The sequence below is a fragment of the Balaenoptera physalus genome (genome assembly GCF_965194825.1).
Source record: "Balaenoptera physalus genome assembly, chromosome: 14".
NCBI classification, from domain to species: domain Eukaryota; kingdom Metazoa; phylum Chordata; class Mammalia; order Artiodactyla; family Balaenopteridae; genus Balaenoptera; species Balaenoptera physalus.
Window position 1 is genome coordinate 71,846,419 of NC_138893.1, and position 15,273 is coordinate 71,861,691.

At 50.1% G+C, this 15,273-nt stretch overlaps 1 protein-coding gene across 1 annotated transcript; it reads left to right on the plus strand.

Moving 5' to 3' along the window:
- The first annotated feature begins 125 nt into the window (after nt 1-125).
- Nucleotides 126-15,157, plus strand: GDF2 (growth differentiation factor 2). Its single transcript, XM_082424069.1, has 2 exons — nt 126-3,707; nt 6,372-15,157. The coding sequence occupies exons 1-2, from the start codon at nt 3,362-3,364 to the stop codon at nt 7,322-7,324; spliced, it is 1,299 nt and encodes a 432-aa protein (XP_082280195.1). The 5' UTR covers nt 126-3,361; the 3' UTR covers nt 7,325-15,157.
- The last annotated feature ends 116 nt before the right edge of the window (nt 15,158-15,273 follow it).

Consider the following 15,273-nt stretch of genomic DNA (forward strand, 5'->3'; position numbering starts at 1 on the left):
GTATACAAATATCTTTTTGAGACCCTGCTTTCAATTCTTTTGGATACATACACAGAAGTGGAATTGCTACATCACATGCTACACTACTTGGGGAAAGAGAAGAGGGGGAGAGGAGTGGTAAATAAGATCGTTTGTGGCTCAATTAAGGTAGCCCTTCTCTGAGGCCCCAGGAAGGGAAAGCTGGTGGAAGGAGAGGGAGGGGGTCCTTTTGTATGAGGACCCCACATCATCTGGGAAAGACAAAACAAGACCCAAACCTTGTTCCCTAAGACCTAGAGTTAAGGGGATCTGTTCAGAGGACCAAGGCCCGTATGCTCAGAAAGGTAGCAAGGTGTCTAGATCACCTTGAGGAAAGTGGGAGTTTAGGCTGGTAACTCAGGGTCCCCATAAGGACCTAGAAATTTGTGGGAGAGGGCAGGATGGGATCAGAGTGTGATCACAGCTGGCCTCTTCTCTCAACCCAGCCACCTGCCACAGGGGAGTGCCTTCTAGAGAAAGGGTAAGCCTGGGAGGATGTCTAAGAAAGCTGTTACCTTGGTGCCCAACGGGAGACACCATGGGGGACCCGGGCAGAAACCTGGACCAGCCAGGGCATCCCAGCAGCTGTGCACCAGCAGCTATAAGATGTGTGACACCCACCCCAGCAGCAAAGCTGAGTGTCACTGAGAAGCAACAGCAGGTGGGACCTGCCAGGACCTCTATCCCACTTCCCGCATCCAGCATTAAGAAGTTGGACTGATACCATCCCACCTCCATCTCCTTTGGACTAAATAAACCTACAGGGCTCTTGGACAATTCAGGAAAGGGATGACCTGAGACAGAAAACCAGACTTTCCAATAATATGGATCAGGAGGTCTCATACAATTACTTAAAAACAATAAAGGAGATGTGGACATATTGATACTCTGAGTTTGTGGGGCAGATCATTCCAGAAATACAGAGGCATGTTGTACTGCACAGTTCTGGGGGCGCCATCCTCATCACAGTCTATGTGACCAGGACCTCCAGGCAGTGTTCACATGCAGCCTCCACGGCCAGATGTGGTGACGCCATATGTAAACAGGTCTGCAGTCCTATATCTGAGATCCCCAAATCCAAAATAGAAAACCTGAAGTTTCTTTCAATTCCTTTCATGATAAAACCTGACCTGAATGGATATTTGTGTTTTTATTTGTTTCACTGCAGAAATGTCAATGTGTTTGATTATAGGGGATCACCCCCAAGCCCACTGGGGATATTACAGTATACACTCCATACCAGATTATCCAAATCTGAAGCTTTCTGAACTTCAAAGCCCTCCTGGCCACAAGGGTTTTCAATAGGGGATTGTGGAGCTGCGTATAATCACAAAATGGTAACAGTGGCCATCACTGGATGGTGAGATTGCAAGTTATTTTTATCTCCTTTCTAATGCTTTGCACTTCCCAAATTATCTGCACTACATATTACTGTTATAATCAGAAAAAAATATTTGTCATGTTTTTAAGAAAACGTCAGATAGCAACTCCTCCGGCTTCAAGAGCACATTCAGGCCACCCCCAGTTACATCCCTTGGCTCCACCTCTTGAATGTGACAGGCTTCTGGGCTGCCTCCAGGGACTAGAGACCTGTGGGGGATGCCTGCCTAGCTCTCCAGCTCCTCCCAGCCCTCTCCCTGCTGCGAAGCTGCAGTCCTGCTTCCCGGGCTGTGCACCCGTTCATCTTTTCCCTGCCTCAGGGAGTTCTTGCACTAAGCTGGCTCAAAGCCCAGCATGCTTCCTGCCCCCTCTGCAAGCAGCACTTCTGAAGCTGCACCCTTCCCATCCATCCTCCCTGGCAGTGTCCCCAAAGTACGGGGACAGCAAGTTCTGTCCAGGCCCGGCCACTGGGGATTCCTGTTTTCACTCCACCCCCCACTAGGGGTGGGGAAAAGCTGGGTGCACACCCGGGATCTCTGACTCTGACCGCCCTGGCCCCTTGTCCATCTTCCTGAACCTGCACCCTCTCCCCAGGAGCCCTGCCAGCTTGAAAAACTTTCACATTCAAATCCTCCTCAGAGTAGACTCCCAGAATATGTTTATGCTCATCCTTTGCTGTGGTCAAACCCACACGTGATGGAAATGGACAGATCTAAGTGTGGGCCCACTGCCCTTAAAACAACACAGACTCTGGGGCCTCGCAGGGCCCGACTGGGCCACGGCTTGTCAGCTTCCTCAGGGGGGAACATCTCCTGGGCACGTACTGGCCTCAGAGCTTCCCTCCTCCTTTGTCTCCCAGATTACATGGTTCTCCTGACTGACAAGTGTGGCCCAAGCAGCCACCCAGCTGACGTGAGCCAAGAATGCACCCTCCAGACCAGTGACAGGGCTCTTCTGGGGTCCCAGGGCCAGCAGGATTCTGTGCGTAAGTGGTGTTTTCATAGGGCAGCCCGGCACAGGGCTTCCTCCCCAACTCCCAGGTCAGTCAGACCCTGGGGTGGAGAAGTTGCGGCCAGAATGCAGCCACCCAACTGACTGGGGTTTAGGGCGACCGCCATGATGGTCAGCACATAATCACCTTGAATCCTTGCAAGTCTCTTCTGAACCCGAGACTCAGAGAGGTGAAGTGACTTGCTCCAGGTCATGCTTGTGAGGAATAAGTGAGGGAGATGGGATTTGAACCCACATCTGGTCTGACTCCAAAGTCCCCACCACCTCACTAAATTATATGTGCCACCTTCACCCATGATCTCTAAGGCTCGGGAGCTTGCTTGACAGATGAGAAACCAAGGCACCGAGCGCTTGAGCCACAAATGCACATCCCAGTTCCACAGGAACCAGGCTTCTTACTAACTCTGATACAGCCTCCACTCCACCACCCAGCCCGGCTCCAGTGGTTAGCCAGGGGGCTTCTGGGAGTTTTGTGCTGTTGTTTCTATATTTGGAGGACTTTTTGGTCTTGTTTGTTTCCTGGATTCTTTGTTTCCGTGGCCCAGGAGATGGAGCATATGTCACCCTGTCTCGAGATTCTTCTGAACAGAGCTGGCAAGGAAATGAGAAAGGATCCTAATTAGGGGGCGATAACCCCACGGAGAAATTCAGATTTTTGCAGCAGGCCGTGTCCTTCCCACAAGCCCTGTGTGTTTGTCAGATGTTTATAGAGCCTTCATTAACAGAGAGCTCCCTTAGATAAGAGGCCTGAGCACAGCATCAAGGGCCAGATAAGAACAAGCAGAGGGCACTTCGGGGACGGCAGGCGGGTGAGAGCCTGTGAACTGGCCCGGGTGCGCGGTGCAGAGCGGTGGGCAGGACAATGCGGGCCGGCACCTTCCCGGCTCCTCCCCGCACCCGCTAACACACCGCGGCTGCCGCAGTCTCCGGAGCAGGGCTAGAGCATCCCAAGATGTGCCGCGGGGCGCTCTGGGTGGCCCTGCCTGTGCTCTCCCTGCTGGCCTGCTCCGCGCAGGGGAAGCCACTGGAGATCCGGGGGCGGGGGTCGGCTGGGGCAGATGCCCACCGCCTGCTAGGCGGGCCCGGAGGTGAACGGGAAGGGGGCACCTTCGACCTGAGGATGTTCCTGGAGAACATGAAGGTGGATTTCCTGCGCAGCCTCAACCTGAGCGGGGTCCCTTCCCAGGACAAAACCCGAGCCGAGCCGCCGCAGTACATGATCGACCTGTACAACAGATACACCACCGACAAGACATCCACCCCCGCATCCAATATCGTGCGCAGCTTCAGCGTGGAAGGTAGAGTCGGCTCCACCGGGGCGCCCCGGGTTGGGGTGGGGGACTCAGTGGTCCAAGGCTGCGCTGCCCAGTATGGCGGCCACTGGACACATGGGACTTTACGTTTCAATTTAAGTTAATTTAAATGAAATAAAATTAATAATTTAGTTATTTAGCTTCACTAGCTTGGATACAAGTGCTCAGCAATCATGCATGACTATGGCTACCCTATAGGACAGTGGAGATTGTAGAACAGTTCCAACATTGCAGAAAGTTCTACTGGGCAGCTCTGCTCTAGAAGATTCTCCCTCCCTGAGCCCAGAGCCACATTTAACACAGTAGGGGCTGAAGGAATGCCAGTTCCCTTCCTTCCAGCCCTTCCCTACCTCCCCCTTCCCGTACTGTCCCCTTCCTACTTAGACACAGACAACTTATTTAGCCTCCAACTAACTGGTATATTTTTAAACACTGAAGGAATGTCTATTTCTCTCTCATCAAAAGGTGTTTAAAATTCAGATAAATTCCTCCGAGAGAGAGGCATTGGAGGACAACTTAATTATTTTCTAAATATAAAATAATTTCCCTGATTTAGGAGGACTAGAAGATAACGAATGTCAACTTAGGGCTTATGTCCACTAATTCACACAATGTAGGTGACATGATCTTGTGAGCAGGGAAGCCAAGGCTTGCAGACTCTGAGGGAACTTGCCCAGTTCACATATTACTTAAGCAGCTGGATTCCGACCCAGGCCCACCTGTCTGCACAGCTCACTTTCCCTACGGCTGCAGCCTCTCTCTAACCAGCCAGGCACTCAGGGCCTCTTCCCTCCTGGGCTTGAGACCTGCAGACTCTTAACAGGCATACGCCCTAGCTAAAGGATGCCGTGGTCATGCTGCATGCCCGGCAAGGCTGTATTTTCTGATGGCCCAAAAGAAGAAGAAAATCCTGGATTTTATGTGAACTTGCCTGGTTTCTAAAACACTGGCTTAATTTTTGAAAAATTAAGTCTGCAGGGCCTAATTTTTTGTTTTTTAATGTGGTCTGCAGGTCATACAGATACCGCCAGCGTCTCACTATGCCCATGGGGCGTGTCTGTAACCTCTGCTTCAGGGAAAGGCCAGGCTTCTTTGGATGGACCTAATCTCCAAATCCTGTAGTCTGGGAGTCCAGCATTCAGAGCCATCTCAGTGACCCCTCCCCACTCCCCCCATCATTGTCCATGTCCTGGAAACAAGTGCTCTGATCTGATCCCAGCTCTGCCTGTGGCCAGTACTGCTGTGAAGGCCAATTATGCTTCCCTTCACAGATGGCCTGAGTACGGCTCAGAGGGGGAGGGTACTTGTTCTCTAAGTGTCTGATGCAGTCCCAGGGCCATCTTCTAGGTGTGCCACAGTAAGAGCACAGCGGGTGGTTAATGCACTGCTCATGGACCCCACTCACTACTCACATATGCCACGGTGGCTCACCACATGCTGCAGGAGCTAGACTGACACATCCATGCTGGGTGAGGGGACACAGAGAGCTGTGTGAAAGGCCACGTGCTTGGGGGTGGGGGACCTGTGCACAAGTAGGGAAGACGGTCTTGGGAGGACACAGAGATACTGATTGAGCATATGCTGTGAACCAGGGACAGTGTTGGGTAAGTTCCATGTGCCTTCTTGTTGAAGGCTCACACCAACACTGGGAGGTTGGTAGGATGAGTCCCATTCTACAGATGAGGAAACTGAGGCCCAGAGAGACTCAGGACTTCTCCAAGGTCACAAGCCTAGAAGGGAGAGAGTCAGGATTGGCACTTCAGTCTGTCAGACACTGCCGGGTTTCACGACAGCACACAGTATCCCCTCATGTTGGCACATAGTAGGTGCTCAAAAAACACAACTTCTCTTCCCTCTTTGCAACCAGGCCATGGTATAATAGAGATGTGCTAATGGCCGGGTGTCAGCCAGGGGAGTGGGAAAGTGAAACAGTTGTATGGCTAAAAGGCAAGCCCTATGTATGCCTAACATGACCAAGCCGTTGAGGTTAATATATTTTTCCCTCAAACATTAAAAAAAATCATCCACTTTCATTTTGCTCAGAAGTTACAATTCTGAATGATTTTTTACACCATTTAGATGCTGAGATTTTTAACATTGCCATAATGTTGGAATTTTACCATCCCCTCCCATGATCTCTCCTTTAAAATCATACACTCAGGATCTGCACTCTGAGGCTGACAGTGTGCTTTTCTGTTTTGTTTATTTGATTCTTTTTTTTTTTTTTAAGTGAGGATCGTTACAGGATGTATGCACTTTGGCAGTTAAACACCCTAAGTCCCAGTCTCCACATCTGTAAAAGTGGAATAATAATTAGATCTTCTGGGGGTCAGTGTGAAGAGAAAAGTGAAATATAATATGCAAAGCTCCTGGTGCAAAGCTGGGCACGTAGTAAATGCTCAATAAACAGCTGGAGCTGTCAATTTCAATATGATGCATCTCCTGCCTCTATTTTTCTTTGGAAGATGCCAAATGTACATTTTAAAATACGCTTCTACATTAAGGGCTTAAGTGAAACCAAACAGAGACTTGATAGAGATAGACAATGTCATGCCAGATGCCCTTTCATCTAAACCATGAGTCTCAGCTTTGGTGTTATGAAAACAGACTCTCCCAGCAGATGACTGTCACCGTGTATTTGCATTTCAGATGCTGTCTCTATAGCTGCCACAGAAGACTTCCCTTTCCAGAAACACATCTTGCTCTTCAACATCTCCATTCCCAGGCATGAGCAGATCACCAGGGCCGAGCTCCGACTCTACCTCTCCTGTCAAAGTCACGTGGACTCCTCTCACGAGCTGAAAGGAAACGTAGTCATTTATGATGTTCTGGATGGAGCCAATGCCTGGGATGCTTCTGGGGGAACCAAGACCTTCCTGGTGTCCCAGGATATCCGGGACGAGGGCTGGGAGAACTTTGAGGTGTCCAGTGCTGTGAAGAGGTGGGTCCGAGCAGACCCCACTAAGAGCAAAAACAAACTGGAAGTGACAGTGGAGAGTCACAGGAAGGGCTGTGACAAGCTGGATATCAGTGTTCCCCCCAGCTCCAAAAACCTGCCCTTCTTTGTCGTCTTCTCCAATGACCGCAGCAATGGCACCAAGGAGACCAGGCTGGAGCTCAGGGAGATGATCGGCCACGAGCAGGAGAGTGTGCTCAAGAAGCTGTTCAAGAGCGGCCTGATGGAGGCAGGTGAGAAGAAGGACGAGGAAGAGGAGGAGGATGTGCAAAGCCACGTGGCCGTGAGCTCGTCTTCGGCCAGACGGAAGAGGAGTGCCGGGGCCAACAACCACTGTCAGAAGACCTCCCTGCGGGTGAACTTTGAGGACATCGGCTGGGACAGCTGGATCATCGCGCCCAAAGAGTACGATGCCTTTGAATGTAAAGGCGGCTGCTTCTTCCCCCTCGCTGATGACGTGACCCCGACGAAACACGCCATCGTGCAGACCCTGGTGCATCTCAAGTTCCCCATGAAGGTGGGCAAGGCCTGCTGTGTGCCCACCAAACTGAGCCCCATCTCCATCCTCTACAAGGATGACATGGGGGTCCCCACCCTCAAGTACCACTATGAAGGGATGAGCGTGGCCGAGTGTGGGTGCAGGTAGTGCTGGCCCGTGGGTGGGGGAGGCAGGGTGGAGGGGGCTCCTCGTGAGAGGTCCTGTGTCCTGCTGGGCATGACAGAGACTAAGTCCACCTGGGTGGCAGCCTGGAGAAGGAAGGGGAGCCACCAGGTCCTTGCGGTAAAGACCTGCTCTCCCTCTCACGGCCCACCCCAAGCACACACCACTGGGTTGAACTGCAGGGGAGGGGATGCCAACAGGCAATGGGGGTTTGGGGAGAAGAGGAAAGCCTGGAAGTGTTGCTGGGGTGGAAGGGGAGATGAAGAAAAGGGGACAAGAGAAAAATTATCCAGAGTCAGCAGAAAACTGAGCGAACACGAGGCCGAGGAGTATAGATGGGAGATGCGCAGAGATTAATGGAAATTAAAGGACGTGAGAGGCATGGGGTTTATTCCAATAACCTCAGGGAGTGAAGGGGAAAGGAATGGGCTGTGTGTGCCACACCCACTCCACGTTATTCCCACAACCTGTGAGATGGGCGTCGTGACTCCCAATTCACACACGTGGAAGCCAAAACTCGGGCAGTTCAAGTAGCAACAGTCAATGGCATGATTCCAACCCACGGGTCTCCATAGGTCTGTCGATCACGGAAGCCCAGGACCTCCCCAAGTACCCCACTGAGGTTTAGCAGGTCACCTGGTAGCTGAAGACAATTCGACTTTGGGGGCTGGGGAGTGCGGGGCAAAGGGGACTGAGGCTGGCCAGTACCCAGCAGGATGACTGGGCTGCCTGTCACATCCAGGGCACGTTCTGACCGCTCCGCGCCTCTGCTGATTCAGTGTGCAGGTGCTTTTTAAGATGACCCCTGAGTCACTGAAAACTATACCCTAAAGCAACTGCGGGATGGAGAGAGGGCAGGACGGAAGCCCTCAGGCTGCAGTGAACACTGCGGCTGGAGGTACTTTGACCTGCTGGTTCCTACAGGGTCACTCGCCGCCGTGGACTCAAACTGCAAGATGGTTTGGAAGGGGGTGCACAACTAACCCTGAGGGGTGGGGCAGCCCGTGGCCTGTGTCTCTGCAGCTACTTAGCACCTCCAGCCCACCAGCCTCACACACCATGGGCTCCCCTCCCACAAGGACTCCATGGATGACAAGACCTGGATTTGAATTTGTTGGAATAAATGCACTCTTGCTTCGGTATTTGCAACGTCCCTATTCTTGCTCCATGTACTCAGGTGATGACATCCAGTCCTCCTGGGGGAGGGCTCCTGGTCACTGGCGAACTCAGGTCCTTACTGGCCGCATTTGGCTCTGGCTGCACTCGCTGGCTTTCTTGAGCAATGTGTGTCCAGCCCTGGTCTTGGGCTTGGGCCTTGGGACCAGGCTCCTTCCCCACTGACCGCAAAAGAGGACCTCTGACTCTTGAGGTCACACATGGAATGGGGTGGAGTAGGAAGTTCTGACCGCTGACCAGAGCAGAGCCTATAGGAGGCCTGGAGAGACCTGGGCCATTCCCACTGGTTGAAGTTCCCAGAATATTTTTTTTTAATGGTTTGTGTTAAATGTTTACATGGAACCAATGAACAGCTTTAACACAAAAATGCAATAAAAACATTATTGTTTAATTACTGGAGTTACAGAAAATACTAATTCCTGGTACGACAATGTTGATCAATTGTAAGGATGGATGACAGACATCTTTTAGTCCCAGTGGTGTATTTCTGTGCCTGCATCAAAGTCTCACTTGGAAATAAACTCAGAAGTCTAATCTGTGGCCTTTCTTGGGTGTGAGACCTGGGCCTGATGGTCCCCTAGCCCCACACCCTGCCCACCCCTCCCTTCAGGCCCTTCTTTCCCTGGGGGGAAGTGGAAGGGAGAGTCACGGAGAGGGGTGGACACATGTGGGCGGTGTCTCTGCAGGTCGGGGGGAATGGACGCGTCTGTGTAAGAGCCCGTGTGTGGGTATGCGGGCCTGGGTGTGAGCAGGTGTGAAGTGGATACTTGCAAGTGGAAAACGACAGTCAGCCCCATGCCTTCCTTGATCTCCCCACACGTCAGGGGCAGGAGGCTGGGCTCTGGCAGAGAGACACATCCGGCTGTAAATCCTGCCTGCCCGGTGTCCTGGGGCCTGCACAACTCTTCCAGCCTCCGCTCCCTCTACATCCCTGCTCAGACGCCCAGCTCCAGCCAGATACACTCAAGGCCACCCCCTGTTCTCAGCCCTCAGGTGACTGCCATGGCTGCCCAAGCCCCAGCTCTGCAGCCCAAGTCCACCTTCCATGAAGGCCCAGCTCTAGTGTCCCCTACACACACCCCCTGGCCCCTCTCTTGATGCTCCAATTCTGATCTTCTTGGCTCTAAGGGACATTACAGTGCTTTTGTCTCCTGGTTGCCATCGGCCTAGTGTGGGGTCCTACTGACCTCTTATCTTGAGCCTCCTGGGGCACCGAGTCCTCTGGGGACAAGGCGCCAGGGCCTCTGACCTCAGTCACTCCCTGGAGGGCTGATGTGGGTTGTGGCTCAGGACAAAGTGATTTGGACGGATGTGCTGGGACAGAACTTGCAAGGAGATCCTGAGAAACACCCTCTGCCTTCCATTTCACTGTGTTCTTTCCACCAGACCCTCCAAAGCTTGTTCAGCCCCAGACAGAGAATCAAATCCAACAGTGCCATCCTCTGGACACTCTGTTATGCGGCCAATCAGCCCTCTGCCTAATGACTGCCACAGTCAATGCTGCATTTGTAGTGTGTCCTGAAGCGTTTTCATTTTTATCCTCTCAGGGTGATGATCACAGATATGAAGTGGCAGTCCCACAGAGCCGCTTGGTGTCACATTCTGGTCTTGCCATCTCGAAATTCATAATAAATTTTAAACAAGAGTTCCACATTTTCATTCTGTGCCTGGCCCCGCAAACGATGCAGCTGGTTCTAGATGCTTGTGTGTGGTTGGCATCTTGGTTTCCCGAGTCCCAGGGACACTCTGGAGGCTGCTTCAGGCCCAGACACTGACATGATCCTGTAGAACAGCGTGTCGGAGCTTGGCTGCTGAGAGCTTCCCCGGGGTCTGCGTGAAAGGACCAGCCCTGCCCCTCCTCCCTGGCCCAGGCCGAGGGGGCCCAGGGGCTTCTCTGGTCTGTGACCAAAGGCAGCAACGCTGTTTGGCTCTCAAAGGCTGGTCCATTCCATCTATATGGCAGCTCCCATGGGAGCAGCCTGACACAAAGGGGATCCCACTTTTCCCAGATGTGCCTTAAAGGGGAGGCCAGAGACTGTACACTAGACAGGCCGCACTGGTGGCACACAGATGGCTTCCGTGAGACCAGACTGAATAAACCTTTCGGAACTTCTTTCCTGTTCAAATCAGATCATCTAACTCAGGTAGAAATCTCACACCGTTGTCTCAGCTTCCCTGAACACCTCTCACTAAGACAAGCACGCCTCCCCGAGGGAACCCTTTTCATCAGCAGACGGCTCCGCTCCGCAGAAAGATGTCCCTGGGCCCGCAGCACACGGCTGCTCCTCTGCGGCTCTCTCCCGTGAGCTTCTGTTCTGGATGAGGGTTCCCTTCCGCCCAGAGAGCCTGACACCCGAGCTGTCTTGATGGGGGCTGAGGAGCCGGAGAGCATTGCTGGGTCTGAGGAGCTGAACAGTGAATATGTGAGCTTCGTGGCCCTCTCAGGACCCCAGTATCACACTTGCATTCTGGAGGCCATTTGGGGCCGCACCTCCAGTGCCTTCCAGGTCATCCACATCAGTGCCCGACTGTCCTTCCTTCGCCTGGACCATGCTCCTGCTGGGCAGTGCTTGGCCGACGTCTTCCTCTGGTTCACTGACCATCACCCTGATTTGCCTGGGATGGGCCTGGTTAATGCGTGTTGTCCATGTATAATTGAAATTAGGGCCTCTGTTTGGATGACAGGTTATATGGTGTCCATAGTCAGGGACAGCTCAGGGGCCAATAGCAGAGGGCAGTTGGGAGCAGCAGGGTAGCTGAAGAGCACCAGGTGTGGGGTTGCCTGGCCTGGGCTCAGGTCCTGACCAGGTCACTCACTGGTTCATGGTCACATCAATGGTCACTGAGTCTTGAGGTCCTTGCTTATCACCCCCAAAATGACATGCAAATGCTTCCCGGGTACTTTGGAAAAGTTCATGTAGGTTCTTGCTTCTCTTTCTGAGTAATACTTGGAAAAACGTTAGAGCTACACTATTACCTTTTATTACACTCTTTCACTCTGAATCTTCATTTCTTTCCTCATTATCTTTTTTTATTTCCCTCCTCTTCCTTTTTCCCCATGCTCTCCCAGTATCTTCGGCCTTCCTACCTGTACCTGGGTTGGAAGCAAGAGTCACCTCTGCCTACATGTGCCCTCCCCGTGCACATGCACCAGAGGTCCTCCATGTGCTGGGCACCCAAACCTGAAATGTAGCCAGACATCTGGGAACTGCAAAGACAACTCTCTACTTCCTTGATTTGCCTGGACCCAGGGGTCTCATGGAGAAAATCCTGATGCCTCTTAATTATTGGGGTTCATACATATACAGACATGTCTGATAAACCTGGGAGAAAGAAATGCAAGAAGAACGGCTAAGTCATGGGGGAAAAGTGAGGTCAGCATCTGGAGGGCAGGCCCTGCTCACCAGCAATGTACTGATGACCACAGACACAGGGTGAGGCCACCCCAGGCAACACATGTGGACAGAGAGGGCTACAGGTAAACCAGGCCAAAGAGCACCATTGAGAGGGAAAGCTGGAAGAATTATAGCATGAGGCGTGCTAGCTCCCTGGTCTTCCAGAAAAGAGCTGGCACAAGAAAAGGGAGACTTTTCTTAGTGCCTGGAGAGAGAGAAAAAGAAAGAGGGGAGAGAGAGAGAGAAAGAGAGAGAGAGGAATGAACAGGAGAGCGCAGGAGACAGCCCTCCTGGAGAGTAGATGTTCAAGGGACATCAGAGGTTGAGGACAGCTGAGCCCAGTGGCCTGAGCAGAGCCCCAGGCCCTCCAGGGTCTGCCCCCCGACCTGTTCCAAGGCCTCCAGGTGGACCTGCTCTTAGATTTCCAAGGTTGTGTTCCATTCACCATTCCCACCACTCCCATCTCATCCGTCTTATCCTGTGGATTCCCATGAGATGGGGGGGAGATGTTCTGGGTTCAGGCTTCACATCAGCATCCAGCAGACTATCTGCCCTGGAGTTACAGAGACATGGCATTGCTGGGGTTACTAAAGCCATAGGGGATCTAGGCCCTACTCATGTCCCCAACCCCCCCTCTCCCCACAAGTCCATGCCTGGGGTTTCGACACAAAGAGAGGAACCAAAACCCAGGTAAGGGAGGATGGCAATGTCCTCCCTTCCTTCGGCCAATCCACTGCTCCTCAGCTCTGTGATCTTGGGCATGTTCTGTAACTTCCCCAAGCCCCAGCTTCCTCACCCATAAAATAGGAGGAAGGATGGTTTAGGAGAAATCACCTTAGAAGCAGGGTGTGAACAAGACCTATGAATGAAGGCATCACCCGTGAACAAATACTTACTGCACAAGACCTTGCAGACTTGGGGCAGCAGGAAACCTACTTGACCCTTGTTTACTATTCTTATGGTTTTACCTCTCTGGTAAAAATGACTGCTTATGCATAAATTCTCTCCAGATTTAATTTAAAATAAATCTTATTTATTTGTAAAAAGCATGCGCTCCCAGAACCTCTTTAGGCCCTGCACTCCTGTGCTTTGTCTTTAGGCTGGTTCTGGCCACAACTTTCATTGTCTGTAAACTTGAATTTCTGTCCTCACTGCACAGGAAATGTTTGACACAGGGAAGAGTCAAGGCAGCCACGCGCTTCATAGAGGTTTACCCCCTGCAGAGAAAGCATGTGGGTGATGTTCCCACTGCCGTCAGGACCGTAGTCACTACTCAGAGCGCCAGATACACCTCAGAACCGATCCCAGTTCAGAGCACCACCCCCGCCCCGCCCCGCCCCCCCGGCTCATTGTCTGACACACAGCGCCCCCTGGAGGTGCCAGTGGGAGCTGCACCCACAGTTACCCTAGGTCTCTTCTGCATCAGGCAAATAATGTTATTTGGGGGCTCTGAACACTTCTTATGTGAACACTTCTTATGTGAGTGATTAACAGCTGGAATGATCTTTATTCTGGGACTTAACTTATTGTTTTCCTTTCATGGCACAAAACTGTAAACATGCTTTGTTGGGAAGTGGGAATAAGGAATAAAGAGAACCAGCCCTTCCTTGCCTAGAGCAGTACTTCTTAGCTCTTCAAATAATTAAAATAATATCGATTCTACATGAACTGTCCCATAAAATAGAAAAAATTAAGGAATAGGAAGAGAAAAAATCCTTTCCAACTCATTTTATGAGGTCAGAACTACCTTGAAGCCAAAGCCAAAAGAAAAGACTACATATGGATAGCCCTCATGAGCATGCAAATATCCTCAAAAAAACCCAGTAAATTGAATCCAACAACATATAATAGGATAATACATAATGTCCAAGAGAAATTTATCCCACAAATGAAAGACTGGTTAAATATTAGAAAACCAATCAATGTAATCAACCATGTTAACAAACTAAAGAGGAAAAAACATGATCATCTCAATAGATGCATTCCACAATACTTAACATCTGTTCATGATTTTCTTTTTAATTCTTAAATACTAAGAATATAAGAGAATGTTCTTAAACTGATAAAGAACATCTATCAAAAAACAAAACAAAACAAAAACAAATATACAGTTAACATTACACTGATGAAGAAAGACTGAATTGTTTCCCCCTAAGATCAGGATCAAGGCCCCAGAGGTCCTAAGGAGTGCAATAAGGCAAGGATAAGAAATGAAATCTGTAGATGGGAAAGAAAGAAATACAATATGAATATCCCTCTAGAAAACGCTAAGGAATCTATTAAAAACATAGTGGATGAATAAATGAGTTTAACAAGGTTGCAGGATGTAAGATTAATACACAATGAATAAATAGAAATTAAAATTTTAAGAAAAACATATCATTTACAATAGCACCTGAAAATAATGAGAAATACTTAAGTATAAAACTAACAAAATATTGAATGGGAGAAAATATTTGCAAATGAAGCAACTGACAAAGGATTAATCTCCAAAATTTACAAGCAGCTCATCCAGCTCAATATCAAAAAAACAAACAACCCAATCCAAAAATGGGCAGAAGACCTAAGTAGACATTTCTCCAAAGAAGATATACAGATTGCCAACAAACACATGAAAGAATGCTCAACATCATTAATCATTAGAGAAATGCAAATCAAAACTACAATGAGATATCATCTCACACCTGTCAGAATGGCCATCATCAAAAAATCTAGAAACAATAAATGCTGGAGATGGTGTGGAGAAAAGGCAACCCTCTTGCACTGTTGGTGGGAATGTAAATTGATACAGCCACTATGGAGAACAGTATGGAGGTTCCTTAAAAAACTAAAAACAGAACTACCATACAACCCAGCAATCCCACTACTGGGCATATACCCTGAGAAAACCATAGTTCAAAAAGAGTCATGTACCACAATGTTCATTGCAGCTCTGTTTACAATAGCCAGGACATGGAAGCAACCTAAGTGTCCATCGACAGATGAATGGATAAAGAAGATGTGGCACATATATACAGTGGAATATTACTCAGCCATAAAAAGGAACGAAACTGAGTTATTTGTACTGAGGTGGATGGACCTAGAGTCTGTCATACAGAGTGAAGTAAGTCAGAAAGAGAAAAACAAATACCATATGCTAACACATATATATGGAATCTAAAAAAAACCAAAAAACAAAATGGTCATGAAGAACCTAGGGGCAGGATGGGAATAAAGATGCAGACCTACTAGAGAATGGACTTGAGGGCAAAGGGTAAGCTGGGACGAAGTGAGAGAGTGGCATGGACATATATACACTACCAAATGTAAAATAGATAGCTAGTGGGAAGCAGCCGCATAGCACAGGGAGATCAGCTCGGTGCT

Bases quoted from the DNA above. Each gene is read 5' to 3' on its own strand.
- GDF2 (XM_082424069.1), top strand. From the start codon at position 3,362: ATGTGCCGCGGGGCGCTCTGGGTGGCCCTGCCTGTGCTCTCCCTGCTG. The intron at 3,708-6,371 runs GTAGAGTCGGCT...TTTGCATTTCAG, and splicing joins GCGCAGCTTCAGCGTGGAAG to ATGCTGTCTCTATAGCTGCC.